Raw genomic sequence first — 27,320 nt, forward strand, 5'->3', positions numbered from 1 at the left:
AGCTTACTTCTGGTATTTGCTTTTTTCAGTTAGCCATATAATTTTAATCATAATCATTACAGCTCCACAAACCTGATAATACATTTCAGTAGCTGTTACCACATATTTGCTGCACTGCTGGAGATGTAGTTTTAATTTAACAGCTTGCTGAAATCCAGGGTGTCTTTCATATCCAATAAATATTCTTCCAACTCTATAACAAGCCTCTCAATGAGGTTAAACCAGCAATTTTCTCCCCAGTGATTATATCTTGTCCATCAGCTGAATGGGGATATAATTACAGTATTATATATGCACAGAGGACCAAATATGTTAAGAAATAATAGCTAGCCAAGCGAGATTGCATTGCTCAATACTTCAATAAACAGACATTACAAATAATATAGCATCCCTAGATAACATAATTCAGATTGGTAGGCTTTCAGTTATGTTACATGTTGCTTGTTCACCATTAGTTATATGTAGCATACAAATATTTTGTGGATATAGCAACTTCTGCTTTCTTGTAAATAAGTTCATATAAGTATCTTCTTACCACTGGATATAAATCATATCCCTAACTAGTATGGCTCTACAGCTATACAGTTTGCCGTTACTATAGAATGCCTATATCTTGATCAATCTCAAGGTTGTGTTTAGTCAGCAATGTAAAAATGCTGGACCTTGACAAAGACTACACCCCTTTTGACTACATGCTACTGAAGACAGTATGCCACCTGCCATAGATTCAGAACTCTCGTTGGTTTCATGGCCTACCAATTCGAAGCCTACAAGTTTATGCTTACCTCAGTTACAGTGAGCCCATTGCCTTTAATCTCCATAAACTAATTCTCAGTTTGGGGTGAAAAACAAAGTAGGTTTGTAAATGAAGCTCTAGAACTTCAGCTAAAATATAGCTAAACAAAATTTAGATCCCCAAACATGATATGAATAGCAGAGAAAGCCATTTTCCGGGTAAAACCAGAAATCCTGTTACAGAACAATGAATTTTCTAGAAACATGATTATTCTGAGACCTGGGGTTTGATTTACTAAAACTGGAGTGCACAATTTGTTGCAGTTCTGCATAGAAACCAAGCAGCTTCTAGGTTTTATGGCCAAAGCTTAATTGAACAAGCAGCATTAGGAACTGATTGGCTACTATGCATAGGTGCACCAGATTTTGCATCCCCCAGTTTTAGTAAATCAACCCCCATGTACGAGTAACTTTTATAGCTTACAGTTAGGTGAATTGTTAGTTTAGTGGCCTTGACATTTAATGCTTCAGGGCACAGGATGGCTCCCCCTTTCTGCACAGGAACACTGTAGGCCGTTATTTGGAAATTTTCACTGATTAGCCATTAGATTTTACTTTTTTTTCTAATCAATTATTTTTCCTTTTTGCCTTCTTATTGCCTAACATGAGATAGTGAATTGTGTGTCCATTACAATTGCCAGTAGAATGAGAAATGATAGTGCACTGTGTTTCTCATTATGCTGCACTCTATTAACAGAATGGATTTGATTGCTCTCTAACAACAAATAGCTATGCTCTCCTTATCATGTGTTTGATAGCATTTACCCCATGCTGTCAAAATCTATTATTTTTAGGCAAATGAATTGCTATTTATTGTTTTAACCTCTTCTTATACCAAGCTGCATTTTATGCCAAGCTGACAGAGAACATGCAGCTTGGCACCAGCTAGATGTGCTTCAGCTTGCTAGCACGCACTTTAACTGTCGGAGATTTGGTAAGTAGAAGCAGTATGACATAACTAATGCATTAGCGGGCCTTTGAGTAAATTTTTCTGTACAGTAAGTTAAAGTGGAACTAAACCTATCAGCCAACTGCTATGATGCTGCACATGTGATCAGTTATGGCACCAGCCTTTTGATGGCTTTCCAGTTTGGTTGACAGCACAACCAATGTGACAGTTACATTACATACAATGTAACTGTTTTTTGAACTTGTTAAATTAAAGGGTTTAGTTCTGCTTTAAGTTCTAAATACAATACTGAGTAGGGGGTTAAGACAATTTTAGGAAACCAAGACTTTAGTAAATCTCCATATCCATCATAGGTTTAGTTCTTGTTAGGCTTTCTCCTGGGATGTTGTTCCTTCCTTTCACCTTGGAGTAGCAAGTCTTTATACCTAAGGATCTTTACAAAGTGTTTGGTCCAATGTATATCCTGATGAACTTAAGAAATAGTTATGAATTGTAATCTATAATCTTGACTTCTTCAGGGTTTCCAAGGAAAAACTGGTCCCCCAGGTCCTGGAGGTGTTGTAGGTCCACAGGTGAGTATCAATAATTTTCTTATCTTATTGCCTCTCTTTGCTTTCATGTTCCTTTTTACATTAAAACATTCTTTAATACTTTTAATTGAAATAAATTACCACATTTTAAACCTGCTTTTTACTAACACTTAATGTCAGTTTCTATCCCTTATCACTTGATTTGAAAGTGATAATATTTATCAGTCTAATACATTTGTTACATTTTTTTGCAGGGTCCAACTGGAGAAACTGGTCCTATTGGTGAGAGAGGTCATCCAGGACCTCCTGGCCCACCTGGAGAACAAGGCTTACCTGGACCAGCTGGAAAAGAGGGAGCAAAGGTTGGTTTGTGCTTCTTGTGAAACAAAGCTATGGTATTTTCTGCCCCATTATGTATTAATTGTGCATAAGGGTTAGTAACATTTATTTTACAATAATGTATTCTGTGTTGGGTTTTTTTATGAAACCAGAATGCTTTGATACATAATGTGGCTGTAGGTTGCATAGCTGACAAAACTAAGATGTATCAATGTTATTCAACATATTCCTTTATCAACAGGGAGATCCTGGTCCTCAAGGTGTCACAGGTAAAGATGGTCCACCAGGTCTTCGTGGATTCCCTGGAGAAAGAGGTCTTCCTGGAGCTCAGGTAATAAAGTGCACCATAACATAGAAAAGGGGTATAAAATGAAAGATGGATCATAGAAAGGTCAAATTCAGCAACATTTTTGTTTCTAGTGACTTCACAGTTTAGAAGATTTTCAAGTATAATACCTTTATAATGCCGGACCCTTATTTAGGAGAGTACTTTGACTCAGTGAACATATTGATATTGTGCATACAGCAATCACCTTATTTATTACAGCTGTTTGTGCTATGCTATTAGTCTTTGTTATCATGCAGTAGTTTCAGTTGCCTACTTCTGACCTTAGCACAGTTTTGAAAATTGTTTATGTATTTTAGCAATGAAGAATCTGTTGTGTAGGCATTGGGAGCTCAGCTTAAGTCATTTGGGCTACAACTGGAGCATGGGATCCAATAGTCTTAGACTAGGATAGTTGAAGTTGCATCCCACAGTTTCACTTGCAACATTCAGAATTACTTAACATGGTTTTAATAAGCACTCCTTGATATGTGACCCTTATATGTGTGCTTTATTAATTATAGGTAATGACATCCTTATGCATTATTGTGTGTGATGTCATCAGTATTATTTTTTTGTTTATGAGTGAAATTGAATTTACCAAAAAAGCAAATGAAAAAAAAAAAACTGCTAAATAAACACAGAACTAGAATGCTAAGCTATTTGCCACTGATGATGTATGAGATCCCAAATACAAAATGAAAAAACATTTTTCACATGCTATCGATCAACAGGTTCTGCAGATTATGTTCAGTAAAATGAAAAAAATATTATATATATTTGGATATGCGTATATAACATTTATTGTGATGTCAACTCATGGTTGGCAGATTGAATTTTAATAGGCCAGTGACTGGGAAGGATAGGGCTTCACTTGGGAGCATAAATGCTGCAAATGCTTGTTAAGACACACCCTGATTTTTCAGCTTGTTGATAGACTACTGTGCAAGACAAGTAGGCTACTAGGGATGACACTTTCCTATTCTTATGAATAAAAGAAGAGGGAGTGTTTAACTATGCATGTACTACGTCTATTAATTGGAAGTATGAGCTACAGTGATTTGTGTGTTAGCAGACTTGAGGATGGGAAAGAGAACAGATGAAAAATCAAATTGGTGTTTTTTAAAAAAAATATTAATGACTATTTAGTTACTTAAATGATTAAAGTCCTTAATGTAGACATTCTGTAGACACAGCAAGGAATAGATTTTATCTATATGCCCATTCATTTAATGTTATTGTGTATATGACTACATATTTTGTGGCCATATAGTTTTATACACATCGAATAATGAAAATAACATAAATAACTGAACATGCCATTATTAATATGTTCATTAACCACTTCAACCCGGACCATTTTGCTGGCCAAAGACCAGACCACTTTTTGCGATTCGGCACTGCGTCACTTTAACTGACAATTGCACGGTCATGCGACGTGGCTCCCAAACAAAATTGACGTCCTTTTTTCCCACAAATAGTGCTTTCTTTTGGTGGTATTTGATCACTCCTGCGGTTTTTATTTTTTGCGCTATAAACAAAAATAGAGCGACAATTTAAAAAAAAAACGCATTATTTTTTACTTTTTGTTATAATAAATATCCCCCAAAAATATATAAAAAAAAAAAAATTTCCCTCAGTTTAGGCTGATACGTATTCTTCTACATATTTTTGGTAACAAAAATCGCAATAAGCGATTATTGATTGGTTTGTGCAAAAGTTGTAGCGTTTACAAAATAGGGGATAGTTTTATGCCATTTTTATAAATATTTTTTTTTTTTACTAGTAATGGGGGCGATCAGCAATTTTTATTGTGACTGCGACATTATGGCGGACACATCAGAAATTTTTTACACATTTTTGGGGCCATTGTCATTTATACAGCAATCACTGCTATACAAATGCAGTGATTCCTGTGTAAATGAGACTGGCATTGAAGGGGTTAACCAGTGGGTGGCAGTGTAGGGGTTAAGTGTTCCTAGGGGTGTGTTACTAACTGTGGGGGGCTGGGCTTTCATTTAGTGAACACTGATCTCTGCTCCAATCACATGGAGCAGAGATCAGCGTCACTTGTTGCTAGGCAGAACGGGAGATGCTGTTTACAACGGCATCTCTCCGTTCAGCCTCCCCATGAGACGATCGCGGGTATGCCTGCGACGATCGAGTCCACGGGACCCGTGACCAGACTGACGGGGGTCCCAACCAGCATGCGAGCGGTGCGCTCACGATGGCAGGGCGGCATTAAAGATTTAATGTACCTGTACGCCATTCTGCCGACGTACATCGGTGTGCGCTGGTCGGGAACTGGTTAACTGACTTTTTCACTTGAATATTTAAAATAAAATGAAACAAGGAAGAATCTGCATTCACATGCCTTGCTGTGACTTTCCACAAATCTACTCCTGATCATTGTGAAGGAAATTACTACTGTAGAAATGCAGCAATATTATTTATTATCTTTTAATGGTTTCAAGGTGCATTCAGAGAACAACATTTTACCTAAAAGGAAAACACTGTACAGTTTAAATATATAGTGGCAAATACATATATTCTTTTTTTTGTACACTGGCAGGGGTTTTGCAAAATTAAATTTCTGTATTAGTCAGGTAAATATAAAATACTGCATACAATTATTATGTAGCCTTCTGTGCAGCCAGAAGGTGGTGCTGTATTCTGCTATTCACATGTGAAGCATTAACAATCTCAGCTGTGCTGAAAAAAGTCTGTTTTCTCATTACAGCTGTGACTCTTTTCATATCAGATAGAGGTTTTAACTAGTCAAAGGGAGCCACAAAGCAATCTTCCTCTAACTATTTCCTTAGCTAACCCATAGTGTTATGGAAACCTTTGCCAAATATTAACTGTTTGGATAGTGTAGAAAATGAATATTAAACAATAATTGATAATGTTTAAAATTAAACAATATGCAGTGCAGTTGCTTAGTTGTTAGCAATTTGGCCTTGCTGCACTGGGGTTCCTGGGTCATGTATTCTCCCTATCTGCTGATAGGTTAATTGGCTAATTTCTAAGTTAACCATTGTATATTTAAGCATGTGAGAAAGGAATCTTAGATTGCAAGTTTCTTGAGGGCAGGGACTAATGATAATGTAAAGTATGTTAAAGCACTGTGTAGTTTGTTGGTGTTATATAAATATCTGTAATAAATAAAAAAACAGCTAAAATAGAATTGGCCCATACCCATTATAGTTATGCTTAAAAACATTCACATATTCCCTATCTATCTCCATAATCTATGCTAGAGTTTATTGTTTATATCACATCATTTCACTTTTGGATTTAGATTTTTTTTTTGCATATCTAGTTGATTTTAGATAACTCCCATTTCCCTTTTTGTTACAGGGTCCTGGAGGATTGAAAGGCGGAGAAGGTCCACAAGGTCCACCTGGTCCAATTGTAAGTATTACTTTTTCTGTGATCAATGAAGCGTATGGTAATTGATTTTAACTCAAAAAAATCACACATATTTTAATAGATGGAATAGCTTCTATTTTAATACATGACTACAAAAAAACAGTGATGACAAACCATTCCAACCATACCTGTATCAGCATTTACTAATTTGATCTTATGATGTTGTGGAAGATAAGAGGTTGAGAAGATGTTCTGAAGCTGCTGAATGTCATCACCTTACTTCACTAGATCTCTGGCTTCATTAGCAGACATAGCTATATGACATCTTATGGTTATTTGTATGATATACATGGTAAAATCCTGGATAATTTATGGTACATTTTGATATAGAAGGTTTTACCATTAACCAGTTAATGAAACACAGCTGTATTTGTTATTTTTTTTAAATATAAAGCATATGCACCACATGAAAGTTATGGAGAGATTTCAGTCTGCTTTGTATCTCTAGGTTCAGATAATTGTTATGTGGTCGGGTGGCTAATCAAAGAGCTTTATATTTAAATTTGGCCAAATGTTAAACTTTTTAAAATGTTCAGCTTCATCTATGAAAGAAATTAGCTAGATAAACCAAAGTTAGCATATTTCATACAGCTAAATGAAAGCTTGTAAAAAAAGGACATGAAAGAATTTTTTTTCAGGAGTTTTTGTTGAGCTATAATTATTAGAGATAAAAGGACTATTCTGAAAATGGTGGTAAAAATTAAGAAAATAATTAAATATTTAAAAAAAATTAGAAAACTAGTCTTCCAAATATACATAGACAAGCTTACTAATACACCCTGTAAAGTCAATAATACATTATATGTAAGCTACAACAAAATAGTCCAAAGGATGAAGAAAGACATTCTCTGGGCAATAAATCAAGACCCAATGGATTTTCAGTCATAGTAGATATTCCAGGATAAAAAAGTGTCCTGCGACTGAAGGGTAGCAGTGTAGTCTGCTAAACTGACAAAAAACAATAGGCATGTAACATATTTAAACAAAAGCTGTACTAAGTGAATAGGTAGACTGCCATTGCTGAATGCTCATGAGAAAAGCTAGATCCCTGACTGCCGTGCTGATCTAATGGTTTCAATACTTTCTGACTCACTTAACAGCAAGAAACATGCAAATTAGGATGAGCCTAACTTTACTGTGCTTGCTGTGTTCCTGGTCCAGGTCAGTGAATCATAAAATATTGAAGCCAGAGAAAGTCAGACAAGCAGTATTTATAAAAGTACAACAGTGGTGACCCCTTTACTTCCCCAGCACAGGATTTTCCTTAAAGTAGAATTAAAGTTATTCCAAAGTCTGAAGGATTTTTCCTTAATGCTTTACCTGCATTCAAGTAAAATGCCTTCCACTAGTTGTTACATTAATCTCCCAAATACTTACCTTCCCGTCTGTAACAGTGTTGGTTCTCTCTCTCCCCTCTCACAGGCTCAAAGACAGAAGCAGGAGCCATTGGCTCCTGCAAATTAAATGCTGTGAGGAGGAAGCAGGGGAAGGGCTGAGCTGCACTGTGCTAGTCAATAGACACACATAGCCAGGCTTGGGAGTGAGCCTGCAGGTGTGCCACCATAGGAAGTGGCTTCCTATGGGGGCACGCACACTGAGAAGAGGAGGAGCAGAGCGCAAAGGCAGAGGACCCCAGAAGAGAAGGTTTGAGTTCGCTCTGTGCAATACTATCCCACAGAGCAAGGAAGTATAACAACATAATATATATATATATATATATATATATATATATATATATATATATATAATATATACATATGCATTTAAAGTAACTTTATGGGAATAAAGTACGGGAGGGTTATGTTTTTTTTTTTTGCCAACTGTGTCCTATTATGGATATTTCCCTTCACTTCCTTCCCTGTAGCCAAAACAGGAAATTTGAGAAAATCATTCCTGAGCGAAGAAATCCCTGGAACTAGTGTCCCCATTGGAAGATTTCCCCTCTATTCCTGTTCTGGTACCAACCCAAAGGATTTTATTTCACTTTCTCTCTTGGTGACAACAGTAAACAGGACAAACAAAGAGGGAGAGTCTATTTAAGAAGGGCACAGATAGCAATAACAACCTGATCCTTACCCACTCTATCCTATACTAAAAAAGTTTTGCCTTTGGCTATACTTTAAGATACTAATTAGCCTTGCAAATAGTTGTACAAATGACAATGCAAAAAAATCATCTGACAGTGTACACTTATGAAACAATTGAATAGTTGACGGTCTTAATTTTATCATCTAGGGTTCTGCTGGAGAAAGAGGAGCTGCAGGCGCTGCTGGACCAATTGGTCTACCAGGAAGACCTGGTCCTCAGGGCCCACCGGGACCAGCAGGAGAGAAAGGAGCTCCTGTGAGTATTTCAATATACCCAAAAAGTCAGCAAGTAATACCAAACTGGACCCAACACATTTGTTGAAACAGAATTGTGTTTAAAATGTGATATTAATTTTTGTTCTGTTTATGATATCCCAAGCTTTAATAATGTTTTGGGTAATTACTCTGGCCAGGTATGAATGGCAGGTTATTTGGTTTGACTGCACATACCTCCAACGGCTTACAGCAGCTCCCCCATTTCCTTCCCATTCTGCAGAAATGATGGGCCACAATAATTGGGTAAAGCTCCAGGACTTCCCTTCCACCATACATTAATATTGGCCCATCACTATTATGGACTTTCTCAATGTGTCAACAAGTCACAAAGCTCTCTGCTATTTACTGTTACTTTCCTGCTGTCCCATTTGCTCGAACAAAGTAAAGAAGGCTCTGGATAAGTTGTAAGTAATTCTGATTGGAGCTAAAGGGCAAAGGGATCCCAGCTAGGGATGTTGCAAAATTAGGCTAAGTTCCCACTGGCATTAAAAGCAGGCATTTGATGGGTAATAAAAATGTCCCTCAAACACCTATGGAAATGATACACAGTGCTGTTTACATTATCAAAACATGAAGCGTTAGCATCTCTTTGCTTCAAAAATGAAGCCTGCTGTTGAGTCGGGAAGCATTGGAAGCTTGACATTAGATTAATCTGTTATTTTCCCTTATTGACAAAATACTGGATCATTTTACTGTGTGCTGTGATTTGTTGGGTAGTCTAAAATCCTGCCCCGTGTTTCAACAAAAATTGTTTCTTTTTTTAGATTTTATTTCTCCAATCTAAATTCGACATCACTTCCTGTCCCTGTGGTGGCAGCCTGATAGGAAGTGAGAGGAAATGGGTCGTTTGTTATTTTTCAACTGAAATTATTTCAGTTCTGTAAATGAGCCCTTTTGTGTCACTCATAAACTTTGATGGACTTGAAGTTGATACATACTCTTTCTGGCATATGCTGAGCATGTTTGCGATGAAGAGTTAACATTTCAGCTAGACACATATTTTATTCTAAGACAACATTTGTACTTTGTAAACCTGTGCAAAAGCTAAAGTAATATTCCCAGATGATTAAGATTTGTACTGCATGTCCATAAACGGAAAAGCCAATTTCTTTCACATACAGTTGTCCTTCGTGCTAGTTCCAGCTCCTGTTGACCTTGTTTATTGTGTTTTTAGCTTCTAGAGTTTTTCACTTATTCGGCTATAGAATCCAAATAAGTTTGGAAGATCTTAAGAACCCTGTAGGCAGAAAAGCCACAGAATTGTTATTCAAAACAAGTGTCAGAAGGTGACACAGAATTTATTATAGTGCTTGTACCTCCCAAGAGCTCATGTGCCATACCCACTGCCTTTGAGTGAAGATATAGGACGGGGGAAACTTGTTGCATATATTAATGGTTTAAATTAAGTGTCTGTGATTGCTGAGATGCTCATGCTGTATATTGGCACTGAGATATGACAACAATGGGCAAGGACGGCAGATTTACTCAGTACAGAGCCAAATAGCAACATGGGAGCACAAATAGTAGTTACAATAAAATAAATTATGCGCAGTGCGATCTGAACAAAGCATAAATATTCCATGAAAACAATAATATACTGTATATACTGGTAAGAAACATTGCCGTTTGTTAAAATGCAAAATGTTAGAACACTTCAGCAAAATCAAACATTGTTTTATGAGTGTGGCAATACAATTGTTTGTTATGTTGCCAGAGTAAGATATATTACCTGTACAGCTTATGCTATTATACGGGTTCCACAAAGTACAAGATAGCCCCAAATGTCTATTAGAGGTGTTGCTTGTGAGTTTATTTGGAGTGCTTATCAGTCAGTCAGTGGTATATCCCTAAATAGAGACATGATATGCATCTATGAAGTTTATGCTTCTTAGCAGAATTGTACACTGACCAGGTAGCACCTTGATAGACTCTCTAAAAGATGTGTGTGAATAATGCAGCCAACTGTCCAGTTTTCAAAACTATGGATATTGAGTCTGTTTTTTGGTTTAAGCACAGGTTGTGTGGGCCCTTTTTGAAGTCCAATACTTTCTGACTCTATTGTCATGTACCTATGGCCTTCCCCTTGTAGCTCTGTCTTGAGTCGCAGCTCACTCACTCAGCGGGTCCCTTGTAAACATCTATGGCCAAACTCTACAGTGGTTTGCTCACTAATTCTAGGACAGAGTGAGTCCTGTACCTTGCTGTGGCCTGCTCGTGTCTGCCTCTTTGGTCAAAAATATTACATTTAGTAAGTCAACACAATTTTCTTTTCCTTTTAAATGTATTTCTGTTGACAAATGATTAAGTCCCATGGATGGCTTATATTTAATTCTAAAAGCTTAACATTCTGCAATTTTTTTTTATTAAACTCAAGAACATTTCTTCTCATTTCCAAAAAGCAACACAGCTTATTTGGCTGCATAACAAAATAGATGGTGTGAAAGGAGTTACATTAAAAGGTTTTATGTTTCAAAGATGTGCTAATTAGTTGTGTGAATTTTTTTTTCAAGATAAATATTATAGCATTCAATTTTTTAGGTAAAGTTGCAGGTATTTTTTTAACAAAAGAACTGTATGTTTGTATATGTTAATAAACGGCAAGTTTATAGAGTATATACAGTACTTGTAATTAAAAGATAAAAGTAGGTTAATTTATTAAGACAACACCAAAAAGCTTAGAGTTCAGATTTTCTGTTCTACTATGCCCATTACACTTATTGAGCCTCACTAATTTTTTTTTTTTAAGCAACACCCTTCCTTCCCATTAGGCTTTCCATTAACCAAAACATGGTTGCCCTCTGAGTAAATAGGGCCAGTTTTAGAAGAAATGTGATCCTGAGCAGAAAAAAACATGTACTCCTATACTAGTCTGTAGTTAACTTGTGCTTTATTACCAGGTGTAAAGAAGTTCCAAATTCCAAAGCTACAGCAACTATAGCCAGAAAGTTACCTTACTGTCAGAATGTCAGTATAGTCCGAAAGTAATGTCATGTGACCAGAATGGGTAACACTGTTTAGAATAAGTGGTACAAAATACCTACACAGTTACTGCAGTGCTAAAATATTTTTTATCCTTGAATTGTTGCAACCAAGCTAGTTACTTATAACACTGCCATGAAGGGCTTTTAGGCACCATCCCATCATGGCAGCTTTACCAAATCTTAGCTTTTTGACATCATATGCACCTTACTCTCTTATATTTATGCTGTGTGATTACTGGGCATTAGAGTGACCTTTACTTGCAGTCATAGGTGTGCACAGCCTATTGCATTAAGGTGTGCAGCCCAAAACTAAAACACACATGACTTTCTCTGCAGCCTCAGCTGCACGGGGCAATGAATGCATAGGAAGTGCTCTGTGCTGAGCGGCATCCTGTTCATTGACAAACTGAAGCACATTAAACACAGTTTACTATGCTTCAGTTATGAATGAGCACAGTGAGTGAGTGTGTTCACTGTGTTCATTTAGAAAAGGAAAGGGGACAGCAAATTACATATTGACTATCCCTTTCCTCTGCTCTCCATCCCCCGCAGCAGAGGAGGGAAGCCAGCAGCACTGCAGGGGGGCGGGGGTGGAGGGAAACATGGGGGGAAGCCTGAGCAGTAGGAGTAGTCAGCACCACACCTGGCACCCCTCCCCCTGCCTATGCTTGGAGTCAGTCTCAAGCTATGGGACTACTCAGCACACATATCTGTCCTCAAAATGGTGCTTCAGGGGAAATATCTGACATATATCTGTTATGTGAGAAAATGAAACCATGCCTTTCGTTTTTCTGTACAGAGGGTCCTCAGAAGTCTTTGTTGTGACAAAGCTGTTACCTTGGCTGGGGTGGACATGCTATTAATACTAATTATATTATACCAAGTATACTGATTATACTAGAGGACCAATCTCCATTAAAAATGGAAGTATGGGGAAGCCCTGTGGTATGCTACTGTATGTAGTAAGAATTTAAGGGGTCTAAATGGAGGGCTAGCTGCTGAGGTAGCATAGTAAGTAGTAGGTCAGAACTGAAATGATTACATGAAATACCCCAGCCGTTACTGGTGGTGTTGTACCAGCTGTTTTATAATGCAAATAGTGGAAGAACTGATGGGAAGAATGTATTGCATATTTGGAAGGTTTGAAAGTATAATACATTGTCAGCTGTGTGGAAAGATGGCGATGGCCATTGAAATTGTTCTCGTTCATTGTCAGAATCTGTAAACTGGTGTCTAATATTGCATTGATATTATGTCACCTTTGGCATTTCTTCACAGTACTGAGTATTGAGTATGTGAGCAATGGCAACTTTCTTGTATGAAAATGAGGGATGCAATATTCTTATTTTTATTATCCCATTGACGGATGTTTTTTTCTTTATACTAATATGCCAGGCAAAAAAGAGAGCAATGATACCAATTTTATATATTTAGAGTAAATAAAAATCTCAGGCTGGCAGTGTATATATCAGTTTAGTATACGATTCAACATTATTAACTGTTAACCAAGCATAACAGTATCAAGCTGTTAGATCGACTGATGTTGGCTATTTAAGCAATAATAAATAGCCTAATGTAGTTTCTTACCTAATTGGTATGTTTTGTATTGAATGTGTTCATCGATCAATCACATAGGCGTGTTTTGAGAACTGCCACTGTTTGCATAATGCACCACAGAGGAGTGGTCTTTTTTTGTATGGGTTTTTTTTTAGAAAACCTTATACATTGTCCATTGAATTGTTTCATTTTGCTAGGTCTTATAATATGCTAGCAATTATTTTTAAATATTTGAACCACAAATTTGAAGGTATATTCCAGACAGAGCTGGGAGTTCTGCATTACAAAACATCCAGTATAAAACTCCACTAAAACTCCACTCCAGATATACAGTATTTATAATATAAACCATTTTTTTCTTGATGTTTCTAGACACTGCCAATCTATTTTAAGTCTGATTGTCCCTAAAAACATGGCTATCCTACTCTTCAAAAGCCCTATTGAGCTAAACTACATGAACCCCCACCAACCCCATTGGTTTTACTTATAGTAATGCTGCTCTGGCTCTGTCTGCTGTTTAATGCTCTGCTGATAAAATTCTGTTCAGGGTCACAATTGACTTAAATAGAGCCATATATTGAGACTGAAGATCCTTGTTATATGGATCCTTTAAAGTTGATAAGAAGCTAGTGTGCAAGTGCAGCTAGTGCTGAAGATAATTTAGGCTTTTAACAGCTGAGGAGATTGAAACAATTCTATTAAGCAGCTGAGGCCGGCAGTTTAGCTTAGGAGGTCTTTAAACCTCCTAAGGTTGTTTTATATGGTAATTCAATACATTTTAGCCAAAAGTAAAGTGTTTCTTTCAATGCAACATTGCCCTCTTGGTCTACAATATACCTATAATTTTGGAGTTTAAATATTTACTACAGATACAGATACAGTTTAGCTAAGGAGAGTTTGGGATGTAGGTTAGCAAAAGTTTAGTGAAACACAGACCTGTGCTTTAAATTCTATAACTTTCTACAACTGTTGAGACATTCAAATGTATCTTTCTTGCAATGGTGGGTGGAAGTGGTCTGTTTACTATTATTTCCTGTTTATGTAGTTTTCTTCCTGCCTTTTGAAAAAGCCTAAGCATATTACAACTCAATCTACACACAATAGGAGTTTAATTTCCATTGAAGTTCATTTTAAACTATTCCATTTTGAAAGAGAAGGTAGTGCTGTTCTTTTTCATATTACAACAATAAATGTTGGTGATAAATAAGGCCCTGTTAGTTAACCATCATCTTGAGGAAGAAAAGGTGGGGCTTAACTGCAATTTAGACAAAAGTTAAGACCACATGTACAACCTGGGTCTTGGATCCAAGTGGATTCCAAAGAGACATGGGGGATTGGTTTAATGCCATGACAAAATGCCTACACTAAAACGTTGCTGTTATCAATGGCTTAGGTCAGATTAAGTACACTTTAAACTCACTTGTGGGAAACAACATACCTCCTGATTGGTTCTAATTTTCTTTTGCGGCTGAAGCCTTACTGTCTTACTGCCTTGTTTGTGATAGCTTATTTTACCTTTATTTTATGAATGTGTTACTGGATTATATTTCAAATCCCTGTGATATTACTAGAGCTACTCTCATTAGATGGAGTACCTGAGTAGGCTATACAGTATCTTGTGACCAGAGACCACAAACCCACCCAGAAGCACACATGAGAACTAGGAGAACGTAATTGACTTGTGAAAGTGGACAGACTTTCAAAAAACTGCAATGCTTGCTGGATTAGGTTTGCAGTTTTCCAACTGATTTTATTTGATATCTGGAGATTTATTTTGCCTAAAGTGCTTTGTAATGCTTTTTTAAAGGGAGAAAAAGGACCCCAGGGACCAGCTGGCCGAGATGGAGTACAAGGACCTGTAGGTCTCCCGGGACCTGCTGGCCCTCAAGGACCACCTGGTGAAGATGGCGACAAGGTAACATTGATTTAAGGCTGAAGATTGCTATGTAAGAAATTTTGTTCAGCCAGAGCATATTATATAGGTCCATTGTTCTCAAATAAACATTAGTACAACAGAGTGTCACAACTGTAGGAGAATCAAATACTGTCGTCACTAACATGTCCATTTTAGTACTATGAAGAGCAACACTTCCACGCTTATGAAGTCAGCAACTGTACTGCGGTGACTTAACAATGCAGTCTGTGTAAATATAATATTCAATCAAATAAAACTGTAATATTTTATTGCTCTTATTATACAAGTATATTGCTCTTGTACCCATCATTTATACACCAGCATTAACCACTTGCCGACTGCCTACCACATATTTACTGCAGCAGGTCGGGTCTATTGCGTGAAATCATGTACCTGTACGTAATTTCGTGCAATAGCCACTGGGTGGAGCATGCATGATTGGACACAGGGGATGCGAATCAGCGGGTCCGGCAAACCCAATGTCTGCCAGCCACCCGCAATTGTTCCCCAGAGAGGGAAAACAGCAATCTGCCTATGTAAACAAGGCAGATTGCCGTTCTGAAGGGAAGAAGATGGAGATCTTGTGTTCCTGCTAAGCAGGAACACCAATCTCTGTCTTCATCCAGTCAGAGCATCCCCTACACAGTTAGAAAGCACTCCCTAGGAGCACACTTAACCCTTTTATCGCTCCTGATGGTAACCCCTTCCCTGCCAGTGTCAGTTAGCACTGATTGCTGTAATAATGTCACTGGTCCACAAAAAAGTGTCAAAATGTCAGTTCACTTTTCCGATTTCTCTGCCGCAATGTTGCAGTCCTGCTAAAAATCGCAGATCACCACCATTACTAGTAAAAAAATAAAATAAAGAAAAATGCCATAAATATATCCCATAGTCTGTAGACGGTATCACTTTTGTACAAACCAATCAATATAAACTTATTGGGATTTTTTTTACCAAAAATATGTAGCAGAATACATATTGGCTTAAATTTATATTTATTTAAAAAAAAATTGATATATTTTATAGCAGAAAGTAAAAAATATATTTTTTTTTTCAAAATTTATTGTTTATAGCGCAAAAAATAAAAAGCGCAGATGTGATCAAATACCACCAAAAGAAAGCTCTATTTGTGGGGAAAAAAAGGACATTGATTTTATTTGGGTATAACATCACACAACTATGCAATTGTTAGTTAAAGTAATGCAGTGCTGTATCAAAAAAAATGGCCTGGTCGTTAAGGGGGTAAAACCTTCCGGGGCTGAAGTGGTTAAAGTCACTAATGTCAGCTTCTGAAGTCTTATTAGTAATGTTTGCTGACCCTTCCTATCGTTACCTACCTTTGAGTCATTGGTCATCTATTTAAACCTTCATTAGATTTAGCTGGAAATCCCAAGGAGTTCTACGCTAATCAATGCTGGGATTAAGCTGTCAGAATATGAAGAGGAATCGATAGACACAGTGCCAGCCCTGTCCCAGTATAATGACATAAACATACATATTCTTATGGGAAATCCCCTAAAGCAACCATGTTTTCTTTTTTCAGGGTGAAATAGGAGAGCCTGGGCAGAAAGGAGGAAAAGGAGACAAAGGAGAACAGGTGAGTGTATAAATGCTGTATGGTCAGGTCTATCTGAAGGTATGTCTTAATCAACTACTAACATGAAGAGATTACACACATTTTTTCTTTATAAGCTATGTATGCTGGCTCATTTCTATATTATTCTATAAATCATACTAATAATACATTTTTAATGCTTACACTTGCATATGGCCACACAAAACTATTATTTCAAGTACTTAGCATATTCCAAAAACAAGGAAAGCCTAAAAAAATTGAAATGAAAAGGAACATAATATAACCAATTAGAGTGTACTGTATTATCAAATCTGCCCATATGGTTACGTCTACATTTCTAGCCCTGCCAAAGACAAGCCTGGGGGAAGATTAGTGATGCAGAGACTCTCGCTTTTGGTGATGAGCGTTGTTTAAAATTGCAATTTCTAGTGTAGTCTTTTAATGGGAAAAATCAGTAGTGAGCACGCATTTCAAGTTTTTTACCACAAAGTGATTTTTGGTATGACTTTCGTATTTTTTAATTCTTTCTCTTCCATAATTTATAGAGACAGTTTGATATTTTGCCTGTTGTTTTACAACTGTTGCAATAAATATCAGCCACATAAAAAGTGCATTCTTTTCAAAGGGATGACCAATGTATTGACTTACACTTTGAGATGGAACAGTAAAGCATAGCCAGTTTATTGCTCTGCAAAACAGTAAGAACCCATGTATGCAAAAACAACACATATAGCTGAAAATTTGCATATACACACTTTACTTTTTTTGTTTAATCAATACCACGTATTGATAACATTATTTGCATAAAGCAGATCTCTTTTAAAGAATAAAAAAAAAAAAAGTAAAAAAAAAAAGATAGATTCCCTTTATGTTGAAAAGATTAGCTTCTCATTTTACAGTTTTTTTAAAAAAACACCCAATAGTGCAGTGGTCCCTAAACTGTGGCCCTGTTGCCGGGTGAGACCCTTTGTTTTCCACTGACACCAACAATAGGGGACTATTGCTTCCCCTGACACCAACGATGGGGCATAATTCCTTCCATTGACAACAAAAATGTGACACTATTTCTCCCAATGACACCAACTTTTTCTCCTCCTAATAGCAAAGATCGGGCATTGCTTACTGCAAGTAGGCACCGTCTGGTCCCCTAAAATCTGAAGAACAGTAAACTGGCCCTTTCTTTGGAAAGTTATAGGACCCTTGCAATAGTGCTTAGTACAAATATTACACAATTGCTCTAAATACAGTTTATTTACGAGCTTAATGTAAAATAAGAATTCACTGTAACAACCCCAATTAACAGTGGTGGTCACTAGGGCATACATTTTATGTACAGTACAGTATACAGGTTGGGTGCAGGAGGTGTACAGTACACAGGTGCGGGGGCAGGAGGTGTACAGTATACAGGTGGGGGCAGGATGTGTACAGTATACAGTTAGGGGCAGGGGGTATACAGTATACAGGTGGGGGCCAGGAGGTGTACAGTACACAGGTGGGGGGCAGGAGGAGTACAGTACACAGGTGGGGGGCAGGAGGAGTACAATATACAGGTGGGGGCAGGGGGATGTACAGTGTACAGATGGGGGAAGGGGGTTACAGTATACAGGTGGGGGCAGAAGGTATACAGTACACAGGTGGGGGGCAGGCGTTGTGCAGTATACAGGTGGGGGAGCGGGTTTACAGTATACAGGTGGGGGGCAGGGGGTGTACAGTACACAAGTGGGGGGCAGGGGTGTACATTACACAGGTGGGGGCAGGGGGTACAGTACACAGGTAGGGGGCAAGAGGTGTACAGTATACATGTGGGGGTGGCACGGGGGTGTACAATACACCCCCCTGGGCACAATTAGTATGCAGACAGATGCGTAAGGAGGTCAGTGTCCCCCTGGCAGTAGGTCATCTCACAAACAAGGCAGTCATGCTGTGTGGAGAGGTGACTCACAATCAGGCAGAGGACGATCAGTGTAATGAGTACGGAGCCCCATCCCAGCTCCTCACATCACCGGACACCTAACGGCCGTAGCTGTGCCCTAGGCGGCAGTACGCCCTAGACAGCTGCCTAGTTTACCTAGTGGTAGCACCGGCTCTTACTACCATCCCGCAGTCACATGTATTACACGGCAATCGTGAGTTTAAATCAGTTGCTTCACACCGACCTGAAGATCTCTGCTGCTGGCACCACTCTTTAGATCGTTAGCTGGAATAAGAGGTGAAGTGCATTGGCTTATGTCACTCTTGCTTCCTACTACAGCTCCAACTTTACAAGTAATCCCTCTGCATTGAACTCTGTTTGATGCTCTGAAATGGTGGGTCAGCAAGCCCAGACCGAGATCCACCAGTCACCTGTTCACAATCTACTGGTAGTTCATGATCTACAGTTTGATGACTGTTCTAAAAGGTGGCCCTGCATGGAGTGAATTTCAGCTCGTTCCTGATGAACAAGCCAAAATTCGCTCAGTGGCTGGCCCTGTTGGCCATTTTTTACCCGACATCCCTTGATTGAAAAATTGAAGTAACACCTGCATATAATCAAGGACAAGCACCTTTTGGGTATTTTGACAGCTGGTGGAGGTTGGCTGCCACAATAGGGTAGCTGCAGTGGGATCTCTGTGTATCCACACTGTGTAGGCAGAACAGAAAAAGAATGACATGTGTATTGACAGCTTTAGTGCTTTTGTTGCATCTCAGCACTTATGAAAACTGCTGCAACTTTCCCTGCATGGCTATGCATTGTAAGTGAACAATCACAGATATGCTGTGGCACACATAGACATTATTATGGTCTAAATTAAATCAACTTATTTATGGTATTTCCAAATGCTGCAGTGCTGTGAGCGCCTTTACTAGTAGAAGCATTTCAGTCATTAGGTCTTTGATGTGTGCAGGTAAGTACACCAAACAAGTTAAATTCAGATCTCAATGCTGTCACTGCATAAACAAAAGTTGAGATTTTCAGTTTAGCAAATCCATAATACTTGTACATATATGTGAATGTGAAGAATGGCTATTGCAGAGAATGATTAACATTTTTAATCTACAATTAGAGCCTTCTGTGTAATAAAGCTATTATGGAATTAACCATTTGAATATGTAGTGAGTGAATTATAGTAACATATCTGTTCCTGTGTTTACAGGGTCCACCAGGACCAGCTGGTCTACAAGGTCCAGTCGGAGCTCCTGGCCCAGCAGTAAGTTATTTCGTTATTTATTTTTGAAAACCACAAATATTATATTGTTAATAATTTGTGTATCATATATTATTTTTTTTTTAATTTGGCAGTTAATCTTATCTTGAACAACATACTTTTGACTTCATAATACTTTAAATTACTTAAAGTGGATGTAAACCCTCACATATACCCAGTGAAGTGAACAGCCTCAGATGATACACAAAGATGAAACAAATCTCCCTACATAAGTTTCACATGTATCTCTGCTGTCTTCAACTTTATATACTGTTTAGAAAGTGCACATCCTGTTTAAATTTCTCTTCCTGATTCACCTGTGGGTGTGGATTCTTTGCTTAGAAAGAAGCTGTGCTGTGAATAGACCAGCTCTCTGCTAAACTATTTATATCACCCGCCCTGACACAAAATTCTGCCTGGTTTTATCAAAGTTATCATGCTGATAAAAGAAGAATGGAGCAGGAGAAAGCCATAAGACTTAGGGCTTTGAAGAGAGATAAGATAACACTGCAGATATATGTGCCAAGCTCAAATTTCATGAATCGGGTATACACCCACTTTAAGATGTTAAAGCTCAAAAACAAGCACACACTTGAAAAACATTTATGATGGGAGCCATTGCTACCCGGCCCCATGCTTCAGAGGGCCCATATGGCCCCCCTGTACACCTGGATAAGTGGGTGTGTAGAGGAACCAACCTCCTCCTCTACCTCCCGCTAACATTTAGCAGCTGCAGATGGGAAATGGAGGTCATTGGTTCCTATATGCCATTCCCACTGCCTCCTTATCCTTGTTCTGCTGCCCTGGGCAACTGTGTGCTTTCCTACCCGCCCCCCCACAGAGCTGCAGGGTTTCCCAACCCCTCCTCTCTCCAGGAGGCACTGTAGATTATCAATTCAACACAAAGGTGTTTGGAGCAGTGATTGCTTACTAGACAATTTTACCATCTGTTATATATTTTAAAGCCTCTCTCACTCATTGCCTGCAGGGATCAGATGGAGAACCTGGACCAAGAGGTCAGCAGGGAATGTTTGGGCAAAAAGGAGATGAAGGCGCTCGTGGTTTCCCAGGTCCACCTGGTCCAATTGGTCTCCAGGTAAGTGAAGGCTGGTTCAAGGCATGATATTTTGATTCTACCTATAGAAGCATATTTTATTACAGGAATTCCCTAATATATAGCTCAAGCAAGGTATCGTGCTGCTCTTTTATATATCAATATTTTTTTTTACCTTAAGCCAGGCCACACATGATTTTGCCCATTTTAATAATTCAGATGCTATGGGCTCATTTACTCAAGCATTTGTCTATTTCCTGATTGATTTCCCTCCATAAAAGACAACGTGAAGGCAAAAGCATCTCTAGGTATCTTAGAAGCAATGTACAAGCAACTGATATAAGCAAACCACAGACACCTTATAAGGGAGGTATAGTGTATCTAAACTCAAAATCAAAAACATAATTTATCACAGATTACTAGTGTTTGGTGTGGTGGCTTAGAAAGTTTTATTTTTTCAAGCTTTTTCACCTTTTTTTCACCTGGCAATCTAAGGACTATAACATGCACAAAAATGTAGTACTTTTGTTATTGGGTTAAGTTATATTTTAAAAGTAGCTCAAAGCAAATCAAACTTGAGTCAAAACAAAAGGCTACTGCATTTGACCTGCACTTATGTAGACCAGCTCTAAGCCCTTGAACACACGGTCGGATATTCCGACAACAAAATTCATCGGATTTTGTCCAAAACTTGTGTTGCATTCACACGGTCAGACAAAGTTGTCGGAAAATCCGATCGTATAGAACGTGATGACGTTATTTCGTTACGACGGGACTACGTTCAGGCTAGTAGCCAATAGCTTTGGTCTAGGAATTTAATCTGAGCATGCGTGGCACTTTGTTCGATTGTAATTCTCTACAAACGATCGGACAAAGTCCGATTGGATCATGTTGTCGGAAAATTTTATAGCCCAGCTCTAAAACTTTGTCGGTCGAATAGTCCGATGGAAACAGTCTGATGGAGCCCACACACGGTCGGATTATCCAAAAACACGGTCCGATCGGACATTTTCCGTCAAAATGTCCGGCCGTGTGTACAAGGGCTTAAAGATGTTTTCCAGTCCTTAAAAAATGAAGAGCCAATTCATTGCTGTGAAAAAACGCCCTAAATTGTACATTGCAGGAAGTCTTTTTATTTAATAAATGATTTCTGTAAATGACTGGCCTTGAGAAAACAAATTTTTTCCATAGGTATTAAATTACAAATGGGTATCTACTGTTATAAATACTATGCACTGTCAACATATTGTTTACAACCATCCAAATGTATGACTTTGAAAAGATTTAGGTACAATAAAAAAAAAGGAAAAAAAAACACAAGAACGACAGGAGTCATAAGTAAATAGGCTCCGAGGCAGGTACAGAAAAAATTTACTTTCCAGAATATTATTTTGTAGCAGCGGAATGAATGTGCAACACACAGGTTATAATAATATATACTTTATGTAATTGCTGTTCTTTTGTCCTCTCTTCTTTATTTAGCATTTCAGTACAATGATATGAAATGTACAATCAGTTGCAAAAGTGATGCCCTTGTAGTCATAAATTATGGGAATCTTCATAATATAACATTCTGTCATGTTAAACATTGTTGAGAATAGGATTATGTATATATCCGTTTGTAATGAATATATGTTGACAGCCCTGGTAGCTGATAAAGCTGTTATAGAACCACAAGTGCCTCAACCCTTAAGCAGAAAAAATGTGTGCATAAGGGGATGGCAGAGCTTAGATCCGTAGGTATCAGTCTGGCCGAGCCTCAGTCAGCACTCCTGGCAGACTGAATGAATGGGCCATCAGCTCAGTAATCAGTGCTGTGCCAGCTGGCAGGGATTATTCATGTGCCGCTGTGGTCCAAGCAGAGTTACTGATGTTACCAGGACGGCAGAGAGGCAGCATGCAGAAAATACCTCACCTATCATCTGTTTATTTATCACACCGGCAGTAAGTTGTGCATCGACGTTCACTCTCTAAAAATGATCTGTAGGAAACAAAGGATACATTTGTGCAGTGCCTTGTGAAATAAAAACAATGCAGTCTGTGTATATAGAACAAATCATAGCTCTGCATAGGCATAAACTGACATAAATGCACATGATACGGACACATATAATGCATATTTAAAGGACCTGCATACTGTATAATGCATATTCAAAGTGGATAAAAACAAACTTGGGATAAAAAAAAAGGGGGCTCGATGGACCACATATTTTTATGCCCTCTCTCTATGTTTCAATGATCTCATTTATAGCTGAAATCTGGTCTAAATATATGCAATAGGCATATGTACTCTTTCTACTATTCTTCCAGTATTCTGGCATTAAACTCCAGGGGTTTCTTGGAAAAAAGACTGGTCACTGCTACTCTCTCTTTATGCTTGGTGGTTGGTCTTATATCTTCCTCCTCTGTAGCCAGCATACAGTGGGTGGATCTGCTGGGTCCTAACACATGCTCCATTCTCTGACAATTTTACAAAATAATATTTAGGTTTTTCAAAGGTATTTGGCACCCACAAAGAATATTTATGAAGAACATATTTAGATACATATTTAGTGCCCATAGTTTAGCCCTAAAAATGTGCCTACATTTATGAACTAATTGTACTGCCTCATAATAACCAATGGGTGTGTATGTAAAGGAGAAATATATATATATATATATATATATATATATGCCAATCAATGCCCACCACAGTGCAAATCAGTGCTCACTATAGAGCCAATCAGTGTCGATCACAGTGCCAATCACAGTGCCAATCAGTGCCCAGCATTAACACCTGTCAGTACCTGCCTAATCAGTGCTGCCCATTAGTGCCATCTATTAGTGTCCATCAATGCTACCTGTCAGTGCCAATCAATGCCGCCCTTCAGTGGCAATCAGTGCCACCATCAGTGCCCATCAGTACTGCCTGTCAGTTTCCCCCTCAATTCTGCATATCAGTGCCTCCTCCTCAGTGCCCATCAGTGTCACCTTATCAGTGCCAACTCATCAGTGCCCATCGGTGCCGCCTCATCAGTTCCCATCAGTGCTGACCCATCAGTGCCTGTCAGTGAAGGAGAAAACAAAATTTTATAACAGAAATTAAGAAAAACTTTTTTTTTTCAAAAATGTCAGTATTTTTTAGTTTGTTTGGCAAAAAATGAATGGATAAAACCGCAGAGGTGATCAAACACCACCAAAAGAAAGCTCTATTAGTGGGAAGAAAATGATAAAAATTCAGTTTGGGTACAGTGTAGCATGACCGCGCAATTGTCATTCAAAATGTGACAGCACTGAAAGCTCAAAATTGTCCTAGGTAGGAAGGGGCGAAAGTGCCTTGTATTGAGGTGGTTAAGCATGCCCTATTGGTGCATAACACACAAACACAAAAATAGTCTTTATTGCAGATATGCTTTGGTTTCTAAATCAGAAACAGATTGGCTAATACATGTTTAATAAACTCTGTTATTTTCAATTCCAAAATAACAGTCACCTTGCATAATGAAGACACATACTTCCCAATGCATAATTCAAAATACCCACATAATGTACATTACAGGTAGACTCACCACTATTTTCATAATACAAATATAAATCAGACTACGTTGTTGCCACAAAGAGCAGCAGAATGCACAGAGATTACATTTTTCCTATTTATATTGTCCTTTGTATATTGTCCCTATGTTTGGGATAATTTGATGACTGTGGCCATAGGAAGCCACTGCAGGCACAGTAGCCTCAAAACTATTTTTTAAAACTGGAGCAGAAGTTGACCTATTACACATAGCAGCAAGTCAATATTTTAAAGGAGAAAGATCATTGTAGTAGTTGAGTAGGGAGCTTTGGATCACTGTGGTGGGCAATAAGAATTATATTTCCCATTTCCTTTATTGCAATTATGGACTCCATTTCCCTGGGTGTTATGTTACCTAGTTCAACCCCTGTAGTCCTTCCACTCAAATAGGAATTATGCTAATTACTCTTGATGGCCCCTAAATTTCACTGCAGATACAGTAGATTGAAGGTCATGCTTGCTTTACATTGCCTTTTTACTTTTCATCTGTTTCAGCCACACAAAATTTTTAGATCTTATAAAAACAAATGTTTTCATAGTAACATCCTCATATGTTTTGCATGTTTATAGTATATCACTATCGTTTTTTTTTCTTATACATGTATCACTTACGTGGTTATGTATAAGTGTCAAAGATAAACTCTGCCTTTGTGCATTATGCAGATATACAATTCTATACATAACAATGTCCCAAAGGCTGCAGCATCAAATGAATGATGTGCCTTTCCTTATTGCCAGTAGCAGCTTCACATATCATCGGTCTGGCCCAGCAGGACATAAATTATTAACTATGCTCGTACTAGAACTGCTGTGTACAGTTTTCATCATCCGTTTACAGCCGCCAACATCCTGCGGCCAACATGACATACATATCTCTTAGTGGAACTGCAGCTTGGGGATTGATAGGTAGACACTGTAAAATAGTCTGGGCTGTCTGTGAGCTGTCATACATACCACAATATCTTGTTCACACTTTTATGTAAACCTCACTTGTTCCCACACCATCTACCTCCCTTTCTAACAGTATTCAATGCATCAAGCTCTTCAAAATAATTCTTGACTGCTACTCTGCACACTTTCCAGTTTCCACCCAGCAACTTAAAACACTTCTTTACTTGCTAAACTATAAAAAGGCTATGCTGGCTTATCCTGATTTGAAATTAACAGGTGATTGCTTTTAATCTTCTTAGCCTTGGCCGATATGTAAAGCAAGCACCCAAAGGCACATATATCCCCATACATTATAGAGCACCATGGAACCCTCGAATCTAATATGCAAAAAAATTGTGTTGGTTCCTGATAGCAAATCTACAGCAACATTACAAAATGAATAGTTCTACTAGATAACTGACAGAATCATCTGTTAGCAAAGTCAGGCAGGCTTTGTCCTCCCAGCAAATCGTCATTTTTGAGAATAATGCTTATAGTTGTTTTAATTATTTTTTGTGGGCTGGGTCTGCCTTTTGGGCATTTTGCCTACTCTATGCTTGCAATATTGATTACCAATTGCAAATCTTCAATACAAAAAATAAAAATAAAAGGTGCACTACCCTGGATGGAATAGACCAGCCAGTCACACAAGCCATGTGTAAGAACTCTCCATGGTATTCTGATAAGTTGGGGCCCAGGGAGCTTTATTAGTGTGAATCCTTGAGACAGCAACTGATTTAAAATCTTTAAAATGCAACTCACTAGGACAAATGCGAACAAGCAAATCTTCCAACCACAGAAAGAATTTATATTCAACAGATTTATTATAGTACTCGAGCATGGGATTCTGGAAGATAACTATGCTACAGTGCAGGGATCTCATTGGAAAATGTATTAATTGATTTATTTGGAAATGTGTAATAAACTTGAAAAAAAAATACATTGCACAAAAATCCACCATGTCCCCACACATCCTCTCTTCAAGAAACCACCCAATTCGAATGGATACAAAAGCTAATTTCACCTGAGCAGAGTTTCTGCTTGCTTATTGCCCCCCTTCCTGTTTGATTTTTGCCACAATGTTTGGTATTTTGGATCTGAGTGAATGTATAAAAATAATTTAAAAAAATGTCAGCTGTCAGTGAAATGAATTGGCTGATATGGATTGACAGCTGCTACCTAAAAACATGCCTGATCTGGCTAGGATCTTTGTCAACCCAGTTCAATTTATTTACTCCAATTTAGCATTAATACTCGGGTTTAAAGCTTAAGAATAGTTCTTACATTCACTGTATGCCAGGTTTGCTTTTTTTTATGAAATAGTCATCTTTTGGGGGCATCTAATATATTTTGAATGTAGGCAATTAGAAAACCAATGAGTCTAATTAAAAATATGCTTTTGAGCTCAGGCAACTTACACATATTTGATATCCTAACAAGAAAGTCGAAAAAAATGATATATATATATATATATATATATATATATATATATATATATATATATATATATATATATATATATATGGTATTGTATTGCAGTATTGTAGTCTACTTGTCAGGATAAGTGAATAATGACTAAAAAAACTAAAGTAAAATAACCTTCTGCTTAAAGGGCAGGAATTGTGTAAACACCTTCAGATGTCTCCAGGAGTGCCCCACAAACCGTGACGCTTAAGAATTTTTTTTTACAAACCATGACGCTTACAAATTTTTATAAACTTCTTGATCATGTCAAATAAAAACCTAACTTATATTTTTACATTTTTCAGGGTCTTCCTGGACCTCCAGGTGAAAAGGGAGAAAATGGTGATGTTGGACCTATGGTAAGTATGCTACTGCAGAACATTTACATGTTAATTAACTTTGCACTTGATT

At 37.9% G+C, this 27,320-nt stretch overlaps 1 protein-coding gene across 7 annotated transcripts in view; it reads left to right on the forward strand.

Annotated features, from left to right (window-relative positions):
• The window catches only part of COL11A1 (collagen type XI alpha 1 chain), a 260,086-nt gene that overhangs the window by 193,682 nt on the left and 39,084 nt on the right, over positions 1-27,320 (forward strand). For all 7 annotated transcript variants that reach the window (XM_077452794.1, XM_077452798.1, XM_077452796.1 and 4 more), the window contains 10 exons: positions 2,224-2,277; positions 2,490-2,597; positions 2,816-2,905; positions 6,260-6,313; positions 8,567-8,674; positions 15,040-15,147; positions 16,691-16,744; positions 19,858-19,911; positions 20,897-21,004; positions 27,215-27,268. In XM_077452794.1, the coding sequence (XP_077308920.1) occupies positions 2,224-2,277; positions 2,490-2,597; positions 2,816-2,905; positions 6,260-6,313; positions 8,567-8,674; positions 15,040-15,147; positions 16,691-16,744; positions 19,858-19,911; positions 20,897-21,004; positions 27,215-27,268 (792 nt within the window). The remainder of the gene's footprint in view (positions 1-2,223; positions 2,278-2,489; positions 2,598-2,815; positions 2,906-6,259; positions 6,314-8,566; positions 8,675-15,039; positions 15,148-16,690; positions 16,745-19,857; positions 19,912-20,896; positions 21,005-27,214; positions 27,269-27,320) is intronic.

This window comes from Lithobates pipiens, unplaced genomic scaffold (genome assembly GCF_037356315.1).
Source record: "Lithobates pipiens isolate NorthernLeopardFrog02 unplaced genomic scaffold, aLitPip1_a1.2 Scaffold_23, whole genome shotgun sequence".
In the NCBI taxonomy this organism is placed as follows: Eukaryota; Metazoa; Chordata; class Amphibia; order Anura; family Ranidae; genus Lithobates; species Lithobates pipiens.